At 44.9% G+C, this 12,759-nt stretch overlaps 1 protein-coding gene and 1 long non-coding RNA gene across 6 annotated transcripts; both read right to left on the bottom strand.

The window, feature by feature from the left end:
• Window positions 1-594: 594 nt before the first annotated feature.
• Window positions 595-1,927, bottom strand: LOC127537509 (uncharacterized). The gene is made up of 3 exons (XR_007947209.1): window positions 1,638-1,927; window positions 1,097-1,229; window positions 595-672 (listed from the first exon to the last, which is right to left on the bottom strand). It is a non-coding gene; the product is annotated as an uncharacterized LOC127537509 (long non-coding RNA).
• Window positions 1,928-1,938: 11 nt separating this feature from the next.
• On the bottom strand, window positions 1,939-12,178 carry LOC110970992 (uncharacterized). 5 transcript variants are annotated; one of them, XM_022221309.2, is made up of 4 exons: window positions 10,859-11,078; window positions 7,245-7,289; window positions 6,793-6,934; window positions 1,939-2,873 (listed from the first exon to the last, which is right to left on the bottom strand). In XM_022221309.2, exons 1-4 carry the CDS (start codon window positions 10,985-10,987, stop codon window positions 2,569-2,571), a joined length of 621 nt encoding a protein of 206 aa, XP_022077001.2. In that variant the 5' UTR covers window positions 10,988-11,078; the 3' UTR covers window positions 1,939-2,568. The 5 variants fall into 5 exon arrangements, with proteins under 5 accessions (XP_022077001.2, XP_051815881.1, XP_051815880.1 ...); XM_051959921.1 differs by lacking the exons at window positions 7,245-7,289; window positions 10,859-11,078 and adding an exon at window positions 11,679-12,178; XM_051959920.1 differs by lacking the exons at window positions 7,245-7,289; window positions 10,859-11,078 and adding an exon at window positions 11,679-12,174 and having other exon boundaries at window positions 6,793-6,937.
• Between the last annotated feature and the right edge of the window lie 581 nt (window positions 12,179-12,759).

The raw sequence follows: 12,759 nt of genomic DNA on the forward strand, positions 1-12,759 counted from the left end.
CCGCACTACGCGGTTTGGGACGGCCCTTAATATGGAGGACCCTCCACGGGAACGCGCAAACGGAGGGATAGTGTGTAGGGATAGTGTGTAGGGGGCAGTTTGGGATTCAGCGTAAGACTCTCACACCCAATGACGTATATATCGAGCTCTATATATACGTCATTGCTCACACCCGTCAGCTGAGACGAAGCGGATTGGCATCAAAACTCACCTGACAGTCAGCTGCTGCCACCTGCAGGTGAACTCAGAAACTCCCCTGTTGTCATTAATGAGCTGCAGAGAAACCCAACATTTTCTGTTTGTTTTCACTCTTTAAGCAGATTAATAATGTTTGTCTGCAGTTTTAGGACCAACTGCCAATAATCAGCATCAGAACAACATCTGGACCCTCAGAACATCTCCAGACATGGCGTGTTGTCCTGCTGGCTGAGGTGATTAGATGTGTTGGACAAACACTAAGTGGATTATTGCTGCTATCCATCCTTTAATCTGCTGCAGGAAGGATTACAATCATCATCAGTTATGATCAGTTCAGCAGAACGTAAGAGGAACATCCACCACCGTGTTCCATGAAGCTCTTCCTGGTTCCTCCAAGGAGAAGAACATCTGGATTCATGAAGCTGATCAATCGATCAGTCGTCTGTAAGAAGCTGCAGTGAAGCTTCAGATCAACTGGAAAGATGAAAAGTAAAATAAAAGGTCAATAAAAATGAGAAAACAAAAAATTCTAAATACATTAAAAAACTGAAACTAAAAAAATAACAAAATAATGTTAAATATGAAAGAAACAAAAATGCTTAAATATAATTTAAAATTAAATAAAAATGTTATAAAATGAGAAAATGCAAAAAACAATTAAATTAACTCATCTTAAAAATTAACCAAAGAAAATAAATAAAAGGAAAATAAACATAAATCCCACTAAGAGCTTCATGAAGACAAAGAGAAACATCCAATTAAATGTGGACTAGAGTTCACCAGAAGACATGTGGAAGAAGGTTCTTTGGTCTGAGGAGACCAGGATGGGAGCTTTATGTCCATCAGACTAGATGATATGTTTGATGGACACCAAACACTGAACATTTCATAAACACACCATCCCCACTGTGAAGCACGGTGGAGGCAGCATCATGATATGAAGCATGGTGGAGGCAGCATCATTGTGTTCCTCAGCAGCAGGCTTGGAAGGCTGGTAAAGGTTGAGGGTAAATGAAATCCTGGAGGACAACCTGATGATGAGACGTGGAGAAGATCAGTTTTCCCATCCAGATAATGAGTCGAGAGCACACAGACAAGATCCTCAGAGATGGTTTGAAGATGACAAAGAGGAACTTCTGGAGGAGTCAGAGTCCAGACCTCAGTCCACCTGACAACTAGAGTCTGGACCATGAAAGGTTTCTCTTGATCAGGATCCCTGAGGAACCTGACAGAGTTTAACAGTTTATAAAGAAGAAGGAGGTCCAGATGTTCAGACTGATGGAGACCAACAAGACAAGAAGGTTCATCTACTGAAGACTGAAGGAGGAGAACACTGATGGAACACTGTTTTAATATTTTATATTTTTATTAATTAACATTATTTGTAGACATCTGACATAGAAACTTACTAAAGGAGAAACTTGCAGGAAGGGTGATACCTTCTATAACACTGTCCACCTGTCTCACAGGTAGTTTATGGTCCAGATGTCCAGATGAATAAAAAAATGATAGCAGGTCAGAGGTGGGCGTTGTCCGCCGGCCTCTGCTGAATCTGCTTCAGGTGAGGCTTTGGTCTGCAGATGAGCCTTGAGGAAGGTGAGCAGGCGGAAGTGTTTCCACAGTGGAGGCAGCTGTAGGGTGTCTCCCCGGTGTGGATGCTGCGGTGCCTCATGAAGCTGGTGGCCAGGTTGAAGGTCTTGGAGCACATCGAGCAGCGGTAGGCGTTTCTCTCCGGGTGTGCGTTGTACCGGTGGTCCCGCAGCAGCTCCTTCAGCCGGTAGCTCTTGCCGCAGATGCGCAGTGGAAGGGTTTCTCCCGGTGTGGCTCCTCTGGTGGCATCCGGTACTGCGACGGGTTGGGGAACTTTTTGCCGCAGACGTCGCAGCTGATGATGGAGTCTCCGGCCGGCAGCTCGTCGGCCGGCAGCTCGTGGGAGTGTTTGCTGATGACATGGTTCTTCAGGCAGCGGAAGCTCTTTCGCAGATCGAGCAGAGCTGCCTCTCTCCAGTGTGGGTCAGCTGGTGGCTGCGCAGCGTTGGCGGCCTGCGTGAAGCCTTTTCCCGCAGTGGAGCAGCGGTACGGTCGCACCTTCTGGTGCACCAGCCTGTGGCGTGTCAGGTGGCAGGCGTGGTAGAAGCCCTTCCCGCAGACATCACAGATGAATGTCTTGTCAAAGTGCGTATCCTGTGTGTCTTCAGCACACTGATGCAGGAGTAGCCCTTCCCACAGATGTCGCAGTGGCACGTCTTCTCGCCGGTGTGTCGCGCCTTCACGTGCAGGTTGCGGTGAGTCTTGTGGTTGAATCTCTTCGGACAGTAGTCGCAGCTGTACGGCAGCAGTCCGTGCTCTCTGAACTCATGGTCGCGTAGCTCAGGATGCCGGTGAACATCGATCCGCATACCGAGCACACCGGTGAGACTTCTTCGTAATGGTTGGTGAACCCCTCGGTGTTCTGGAAACAGCATGCCGCACTGCAAGCACTGCAGTGGAGCCTCTGCAGCCGGTGCAACGCCATCCTTCCTCCTCCAGCTGCGAGGCTGCTCCTGACTCCACGCTCTGCTGCCAAGGAGGCACCAGGAGGCGGCAATGGTGGCAGGCGTACTCATGGTCATCAGCCGGAGAGGAGGAGGAGCGACCACCATGCAGCGTCACATCAGAACGGCTTTTATTTTCACCTGCAACAGAAGAACAGTAGGTCTAGTACTGCTAGAGACGGTTACCATGGTGCCTGATGTTAGCTAAACTATGCTAACTCTGAGGCTGATTGCTAAACTGAGGCTCCAAAAGCTACATTTATCTCTAGTACTAACATTTACCCTCTAGTACCGACATGTACTCAGGGTTCTACTGGAGTGCCTTCTACTATACTGAAGCAGTAAACTTTTGGATTGATTCTAACTGAAACGTTCCTCATCAGTGGACTAGAACCAGATTGGGACTCTGTATGTTGAATGACTCAGATCAGGTTGGTTCAGTCAGTAATCAGACAGTTCATAGGGACACCAACAGGGGAGCTGTTAAACTAGGCGACAGTAACGTCACCTGTCCAGGTGTTTTATCGGCAGACACAGGTCAGTGTTCCAGTTTCCCTTACAGATCTAAATGGAAATGAAGTGATTACTGTCGTTGCTGTTTTTATGATTTATTATTTTGGTGAGGCGTGTTCTCTCCAGCTGAGTGACATTCTTCAGATCAGATCAATAACTGAATAGTTCAGCAGCTTTGGAATGAGCAGGGGCCTCATTTATAAAGCTTGTGTACGCACAAAACAGGGCTAGAAAGTTGCATACGCCACTTTCTGTGCAAAGGTTGTGATTTCCTAAAAACAACTTGGCGTGAGAATGTGCGCACCGGTGCACCAACTTTGATGCTTGATGCTTGCTTACGCACAAAACAGGGCGTAAATCACAAACTTTGCGTAGAAAGTGGCGTACGCTGTGTTCGTTGTGATTTCTAAAACAAACTTGGCGTGAGAATGTGTGCACGGTGCTCCAACTTTGATGCTTGCTTAAGCACATTTAGGAGACAGAGGGAACGGCAGTGCTGGAGGGTGAAGTGGTGAATTGAAACCAGATTGATCTCAAACCTTTATTGTTATCACATATTAGACTTAAGAGCCGGATAATCATAAACCCTCATTGTTGTAGATGTTCATATAGTGCGCCATTCGGCCGACGACTGTATTTGCAGAACTATGTTCATATATTAACAGGAGCGGATTGAACGTTATTTCATTTGGTCGTTTGACCGAAGGGCCGGTATCTGGGGCCTGTGCGGTGATCTTTATTAAATAATTTTGTTTACTGATCACCCGGCGCCCGTATGGCTCATCAGGGAAAGCAGAAGACCCATTTGTAGGGGTGGTCTCTGACGCAGTGGCCCAGGTTTGATTCCTGCCCACGGCACTTTTATGCATGTCTTCCTACTCTTCTCTCCATTTCCTGTCACTCTTCACTGCAACTATCACAGTAAAAGGCAAAAAAAAGTAAAGAATTTTGTTTATTTATCCATATGCGGCCGAATGGGATGAGCGTCCACCCATTAATCAGCCTGTACAGGCACACATGCTTCACACCACAACCCCCGAGTGAAAATGAATTTGTCTATGTGAACTGAAAAAATGTACATTCAATCAGTTTACAAATTATTTGTACATCGGACATGATCATAACAAATTTAGTGTCAGGGTGGCCTGGGTCAACACATGATTCATTCATCCTGACGCACAGCAGTGAAAAGACTGCAGGGGGCGCTGTGTGAAATGCCGTGGATCAGCAGCTTATTTCTATACAGATACATTCATGAGTTACTTTGCATTGACCATTCATGGTAAAATGTGGGTGTGTTGTGGGCAGAATGTGAGGTGGATCCACCTGTGCAATCTTCCAGCTGGTGTGTGATTATAAAGAAATTGCATGCCAGCTGTGCTTACGCAAAGTTTTATAAATCAGGGGCGAAGGGCATACGTCCTTTTCGTATTATCGGCGTACGCAAACTTTAGTATGGATCCTACAATGTTTTATAAATGAGGCCCCAGGTTGTTAGATTTAATGCAGCTGTTTCCTCAGTGTCAGAAACAACCCGAGGCCACATTTTACCATCTTACAGTGTCCGACTGTCCTGCTAAACTTCGCTACTGACAAACAGAAGAAGCTATGAGGAAGTTTGGTGTAGCCATATGTGGAATATGAGTGTAAATTTAATTTAGAAAAATGAGTTAAAACTGTGAAATACATCATAAAATTGTCTTTACAACTTAGAAAGTTTATTTAATAATTCATTATTCTCTCATTTTAAATGAGTTTATTTCCACATAACTGGTAAGAAAATAGACAAAAGCAAAACATCCATAAGGTCTAAATAACTGGGCAGCTGTGGTGGACCTGCAGCTCGTTACAGTGGACCTGCAGCTCGTTACAGCTCATTACAGTGGACCTGCAGCTTGTTACAGTGGACCTGCAGCTTGTTACACTGGACCTGCAGCTCGTTACAGTGGACCTGCAGCTTGTTACAGTGGACCTGCAGCTCGTTACAGTGGACCTGCAGCTCGTTACAGCTCATTACAGTGGACCTGCAGCTCGTTACAGCTCATTACAGTGGACCTGCAGCTCGTTACAGTGGACCTGCAGCTTGTTACACTGGACCTGCAGCTCGTTACAGCTCATTACAGTGGATCTGCAACCTGTTATAGTGGACCTCCAGCTCGGTACAGTGGACCTGCAGCTCGTTACAGCTCATTACAGTGGACCTGCAGCTCGTTACAGCTAATTACAGTGGACCTGCAACCTGTTATAGTGGACCTCCAGCTCGGTACAGTGGACCTGCAACCTGTTATAGTGGGCGTGCACCTTGGTACAGTGGGCCTGCACCTCGTTACAGTGGGCCTGCACCTCGTTACAGTGGGCCTGCACCTCGTTACAGTGGGCCTGCAGTTTGTTACAGTGGACCTGCAGCTCGTTACAGTGGGCCTGCAGCTCGTTACAGTGGGCCTGCACCTCGTTACAGTGGGCCTGCACCTCGTTACAGTGGGCCTGCACCTCGTTACAGTGGGCCTGCAGTTTGTTACAGTGGGCCTGCAGCTCGTTACAGTGGGCCTGCAGCTCGTTACAGTGGGCCTGCAGCTCGTTACAGTGGGCCTGCACCTCGTTACAGTGGGCCTGCACCTCGTTACAGTGGGCCTGCAGCTTGTTACAGTGGACCTGCACCTCGTTACAGTGGGCCTGCACCTCGTTACAGTGGGCCTGCACCTCGTTACAGTGGGCCTGCACCTCGTTACAGTGGGCCTCCAGCTCGGTACAGTGGACCTGCAGCTCGTTACAGCTCATTACAGTGGACCTGCAGCTCGTTACAGCTAATTACAGTGGACCTGCAACCTGTTATAGTGGACCTCCAGCTCGGTACAGTGGACCTGCAACCTGTTATAGTGGGCGTGCACCTCGTTACAGTGGGCCTGCACCTCGTTACAGTGGACCTGCAGCTCGGTACAGTGGACCTGCAGCTCGTTACAGTGGACCTGCAGCTCGTTACAGCTCATTACAGTGGACCTGCAGCTCGTTACAGCTCATTACAGTGGACCTGCAACCTGTTATACTGGACCTGCAGCTCGGTACAGTGGACCTGCAGCTCGTTACAGTGGACCTGCAACCTGTTATAGTGGACCTGCAGCTCGGTACAGTGGACCTGCAGCTCGTTACAGTGGACCTGCAACCTGTTATACTGGACCTGCAGCTCGGTACAGTGGACCTGCAGCTCGTTACAGCTAATTACAGTGGACCTGCAACCTGTTATAGTGGACCTCCAGCTCGGTACAGTGGACCTGCAACCTGTTATAGTGGGCGTGCACCTCGGTACAGTGGGCCTGCACCTCGGTACAGTGGGCCTGCACCTCGGTACAGTGGGCCTGCACCTCGGTACAGTGGGCCTGCACCTCGGTACAGTGGGCCTGCACCTCGTTACAGTGGACCTGCACCTCGTTACAGTGGGCCTGCACCTCGTTACAGTGGGCCTGCACCTCGTTACAGTGGACCTGCACCTCGTTACAGTGGGCCTGCACCTCGTTACAGTGGACCTGCAGCTTGTTACAGTGCTGCGTACCTGCTGTCTGAGTGCAGATTAATGCTTCGCTGTCATCAGATGGATGCTTCAGACCTCCATCAGTCTCCTGCTGCTGCTCAAACACTTTCAGGATTTTCTTCACAGCTTCGACACACAAACCGTCAACCAGAACTCCCAGTTTCTGCTGAGAGAAAACCACAGAGACTCAGTACGACCACCATTACACTGCTCTCTGACAAACATCAGATCAGTTTCATTTGGTTAATCTGCAGTCACACATCATAAAATGGAAGTAGATGAAGCTAAATGTCGAGGTAATGTTTTTATGTTCATGACTTACTGAGGTGAACATGTGAGAAAAGTGTCGTATTAAGCAGCTGATGGCAGATTTTAGGCGACTTTATCTCTTAATTCTGGAGGAAAAACTGATCTGGTTTGAATTCCAGATGTTTTCAGACTGACAGGGAGGTAAAGGAGGACTCACACATCACCTCATTTAGAGACTTTTCTTCTGTGTCACAGTAACTTGCGGTTTTCTGCACATATACAACAGATACACAAGAGATACACAACACTAAGGATGCATCAGGACAGAATTCAGCTTTTTTAATTTTACGAAAAGATCAACATTTTGAAATCTGGAGCTCTGAGGAGCTTCTGTGCGGAAATCTACAAACTGTTCACAGTGAAGGAATTAGAAGCCGGAAGTTCAGCATTAGATCCACCGGATGATCTTTAAAGGCGTCCAACTCTAAATAGTTTGTTTTAAATCTTGGTTCCTTTAAGAAAATGCAAAAGTTAACTGACAAAACGAAAGTGTTTGGACATAAAATAAGGTTAATTGTGTTTGTTATGACTATATAAACACTAAGACTGCAACCTCTGTTTGAATATTACAAGATTAAACGATAAAGTCTCCAGATTAAATTCTCCGCCGCTGCCGTTAAACCCATATATACAGTGCCTTGTGAAAGTATTCGGCCCCCTTGAACTTTTCAACCTTTCGCCACATTTCAGGCTTCAAACATAAAGATATAAAATTTAAATTTTTTGTCAAGAATCAACAACAAGTGGGACACAATCGTGAAGTGGAACGAAATTTATTGGATATTTTATACTTTTTAAGAAATAAAAACTGAAAAGTGGGGCGTGCAATATTATTGGGCCCCTTTACTTTCAGTGCAGCAAACTCACTCCAGAAGTTCAGTGAGGATCTCTGAATGATCCAATGTTGTCCTAAATGACTGATGATGATAAATAGAATCCACCTGTGTGTAATCAAGTCTCCGTATAAATGTACCTGCTCTGTGATAGTCTCAGGGTTCTGTTTAAAGTGCAGAGAGCATCATGAAGACCAAGGAACACACCAGGCAGGTCCCAGATACTGTTGTGGAGAAGTTTAAAGCCGGATTTGGATACAAAAAGATTTCCCAAGCTTTAAACATCTCAAGGAGCACTGTGCAAGCAATCATATTGAAATGGAAGGAGTATCAGACCACTGCAAATCTACCAAGACCCGGCCGTCCCTCTAAACTTTCACCTGGAACAAGGAGAAGACTGATCAGAGATGCAGCCAAGAGGCCCATGATCACTCTGGATGAACTGCAGAGATCTACAGCTGAGGTGGGAGAGTCTGTCCATAGGACAACAATCAGTCGTACACTGCACAAATCTGGCCTTTATGGAAGAGTGGCAAGAAGAAAGCCATTTCTCAAAGATATCCAGAAAAAGTCTGGTTTGAAGTTTGCCACAAGCCACCTGGGAGACACACCAAACATGTGGAAGAAGGTGCTCTGGTCAGATGAAACCAAAATCCAACTTTTTGGCCACAATGCAAAACGATATGTTTGGCGTAAAAGCAACACAGTTCATCACCCTGAACACACCATCCCCACTGTCAAACATGGTGGTGGCAGCCTCATGGTTTGGGCCTGCTTTTCTTCAGCAGGGACAGGGAAGATGGTTCAAATTGATGGGAAGATGAATGGAGCCAAATACAGGAGCATTCTGGAAGAAAACCTGTTGGAGTCTGCAAAAGACCTGAGACTGGGACGGAGATTTATCTTCCAACAGGACAATGATCCAAAACATAAAGCCAAATCTACAATGGAATGGTTGACAAATAAACGTATCCAGGTGTTAGAATGGCCAAGTCAAAGTCCAGACCTGAATCCAATCCAGAATCTGTGGGCAGAGCTGAAGACTGCTGTTCACAAACGCTCTCCATCCAACCTCACTGAGCTCCAGCTGTTTTGCAGGAAGAATGGGCAAGAATTTCAGTCTCTCCATGTTCAAAACTGATAGAGACATACCCCAAGTGACTTGCAGCTGTAATTGCAGCAAAAGGTGGCGCTACAAAGTATTAATGCAAGGGGGCCGAATAATATTGCACACCCCACTTTTCAGGTTTTTATTTGTTAAAGTATAAAATATCCAATAAATTTCGTTCCACTTCACGATTGTGTCCCAATTGTTGTTGATTCTTGACAAAAAATTAGAATTTTATATCTTCATGTTTGAAGCCTGAAATGTGGCGAAAGGTTGAAAAGTCCAAGGGGGCCGAATACTTTCACAAGGCACTGTACATACAAACACTAGATGTCTCAAGGCGAAGTCGGTGTTGTTGTCACTTGGCGGCCATCTTAGGACAGGGGACTGCTCTGGCGCACTGTACTGTAGTCAATGGTAAGGTGGATGATTTCCTCACTTTAACGCTCAGAACTCGCTCATTTCTTGATTGATTTACAAACGGTTTAGTTTATTACAAACCTTATTAACGTGGCTATGATTCAGGCTCAATTTCGAAATCGCAGCTTTTCGTTTTGAAAAATGCGGCATAGTTGTGTGTTTTCTGCCTGAGGACACAATCTGATTTTCAATTATTAGGTTTTCCTGAGACCAACGTTTTTTGAGAACCGAATCTTTAGGCGAAATTACATTCTTTGTGGTTGTGGTTGTATTTATTTGCTTGTTAAGAGACTTTGATTGAGACCTTAGACTTATTGTTTGTATACATCTATGCCTGGATTAGTTAGCCTGCAGCCGAAATGCATTGTGGGTAATGTAGGCACCGGGTTCATGAAAAGAAAAGACAACATCTCTGTTTGTTGTGCATTGATTTTGGTTGAGCTTTGTTTTTATCTGTGCATTAGAAAGCTGATAGTAATAAAGAAGTGCAATGCTAAATAATAAAATTACATTTACATCCGTTTATGCTGAAAAAAGATGATATCTGTGTTCATTTTTTATTTTTTTGCAGTGGCAGCCTGAAGTTTAGAGAAGTGGAAGGTCCTCTGCAGTCCTCAAACCAGCAGGATAAAATTCTGAAGATTACAATATAAGTATAAACCATAAATTAAGAATAGTAAGACACTAAATAACCTTTGACTAAAAAGACAGCTAGCAGACAATTTTCATGCCTGAGATTTAGAAATAAATAAATTCAAAAGCTTAACATGATGCTGTGCAGCAAGTTAGAGATATTGGTCATCAACCTTTAATCTTGTTTTTTTAAGGCGAGATTAACTTAAAAGTTGCCCTCTCCATTGTTGTAACTTCAGTTGGTTATGGGACACTGCAAAAATCCTGGAAAATGATTTATTGAAAAGAGTAGGAACCCTGTTATTATTTTTTCTTTATTTATTTATTTTGTTCAAATGTCATTATTTTTTCATTTTAGCATTACTTTTTTGTTATTTGTTCATCATCATTTATTTATTTTGTCTAATTGAATATTGTAAATATTAAAGATTGACAGTATATCTATGTGTGTATAGCTATTTCTTTATTACCTATCTACTTAATATAATTTTTATATGAGTTCAACGGTTTTAATTATTCTTAAGTAAGCAGTAAAAGAAGTACATCTCTGACGTTTATAACAAACCAAGCTGTTGTAAAATCGGTTGAAAATTGAGCAATCTACAGTGATTTTAAAATCCATGCTCCATTGACTTTAATGTTATGAGTGATCGAGCAGCCCTGTCCCAAGATGGCCGCCATGTGGCGACGTCGCTCCCCATAGGCTGACAGCGCTCACGAGCCATCCTGTGGTTGTAGCTAACGGATAGTTAGCCGTTAGCCACAGTTAGCTGCGTTAGCTTACCTCCGTTTCGGGGTTTTGTTTGTTCAAAGAGACTTTCTCCGCCGCGTTGAAGATCTCCGTCACCACCGCTTTGGCCAAACTGTTCACGATGAAGGCAACTTCGGTTTTACAAGCGACTAAATCGACCATGTTGAAGAAATCCGGCGTTTAGCAGCCGGTTGGCTTAGCAAACACAGGGATACGTGCAGAGAGCGGATGTGACGTCGTTATGTCCCGCCCATAGACTGCATATGGGACTGTATTCACCTTATTCAGGAAGTGAGGCAGGGCGGTGCCATTTTTGAGATCGACTTCCGGTTGACCGTCTTCTCACTACAACAACATCGAGTCCTCTCGCTACTGTAGCTGCTTTTAACTGTTCTTTTAAGCGATTTTAACATGTTTGGCATCAATTGCGCTGTCCGTGGGTGCCACAACAACTGGGAAGAGATGAAGCTTTCTCTCTCTCAGAATTGTTTAGAGCACGGAAAGGTTAGATCTGAATGCTGCTGACCAGCTCATGGCTATGTAAACACACAGCTTGCATCGGTCACTGTCAGCGCAGCTACAGCGATTCTACCAAAGTTCAGTTTCCACTAAAGACCTACCTATGCCATCAGTGAGGTAAAAAGATACTCTCTGCTATTTTAAAACGTTGTTATGACTGCGGTTTGGTCAGAATCAGTTTTTTGTTGCTCCAGGGAATTAGCATTAGCTTGTGACAGGGCTAATAACACAGTAAACCGCAGGAGCTGTTTCAGAAATGACAATAACAACCTCCGTTTGCACAACCACATCGTATATACATGAATCAAATAAAGTTTTATTCAAATCAACATACCTTCCATAATATCGCAGCAGTGTGACTGCAGGACCGTCCCAACCCAGCGATACAGGAGCATCCCGTGGTCTCCACCGCTTCATCAGCTGTCACCAACACCCACCATGTGTGAGGAGGTACTAGCCTGACTCGGGCTGACATGAGCTTTAAGAAACGTATATTCCCGTTCTTGATGTAACAGAAGAGCGCCGACTTTACCACTGTGCAAATATTGATAGGCTTCAGTGCTCTTATAATTCCTCATAGCCGAGCAATCAACGCCAAGAGACAACACGAAATAGTTAAAAATATCGCCATACATGACTTGTGGCCACTTTTTCATGTCATCCTCCCACTCTGTAATAAGTCGCGGATGAGGCAGACTTGATCCATTTCTGTTTTTTAAAGAGGTTTCCGTTTCTTCCCACATCACTTTCTCAGTTGTAAACACCGCCATGACTGAGTTACCGGAAGTGCTACTCAAAACAGGAAGTCCCACCCGTTGAAAAATGGGCGGAGCTGAATAAGGTGAATATATAGACCCTTTAATGACTCACGTCACGAATGACGTCACAGCTTTAGCTGGAGGCAAAGAGGAGCCCGCGGCCGTGACTGAAAGGCGATAGACTGAGGGACTAGGCTCTGTCAACTTTTCTAAAATGTCGTCCTGCTGTGTTTTTGGATGCCAGAATAGGAGGAATGACATTGGCGAACGCAAATTAAAGTTTTATAGGATTCCACCGAACACTCGTGCTCAGAAGGAACGAAGTTGTGGTTAAATGCACTGAGGCGAAAAGACTGGACAGAGACGATCAGCTGCAGTCAATTCCAGCCATTTTCAGTACAAAAAATCGCTAATAATCTATTTGTAAATAAAAAATATTGAATTCAATTCAATTCACTTCAGCTTTATTCCAGACACTGGGTCCAAATACACACACCATAAGAACAAGGACACAACAAGACACAGAAAAAATACAATCAAAAACAATAACCCGTTAAATATGACGAGAAATACAGGGAATATTGGACGCGCATCGCGAGGTGCATTTCCTTTAAAACGACCTATTCATGGATTTTATACTGACTTCAAGACATGTTT

Source organism: Acanthochromis polyacanthus, chromosome 15 (assembly GCF_021347895.1).
Source record: "Acanthochromis polyacanthus isolate Apoly-LR-REF ecotype Palm Island chromosome 15, KAUST_Apoly_ChrSc, whole genome shotgun sequence".
Classification (NCBI taxonomy): Eukaryota; Metazoa; Chordata; class Actinopteri; family Pomacentridae; genus Acanthochromis; species Acanthochromis polyacanthus.

Coding starts and splice junctions, on each gene's coding strand:
- LOC110970992 (XM_022221309.2), bottom strand. CDS start 10,987: ATGGTCGATTTAGTCGCTTGTAAAACCGAAGTTGCCTTCATCGTGAAC. Junction 6,935..7,244: donor AAGAAAAGTCTCTAAATGAG/GTGATGTGTGAG, acceptor TTCTCTCAGCAG/AAACTGGGAGTTCTGGTTGA. Junction 2,874..6,792: donor AATCTGCACTCAGACAGCAG/GTACGCAGCACT, acceptor CTTCTGTTGCAG/GTGAAAATAAAAGCCGTTCT.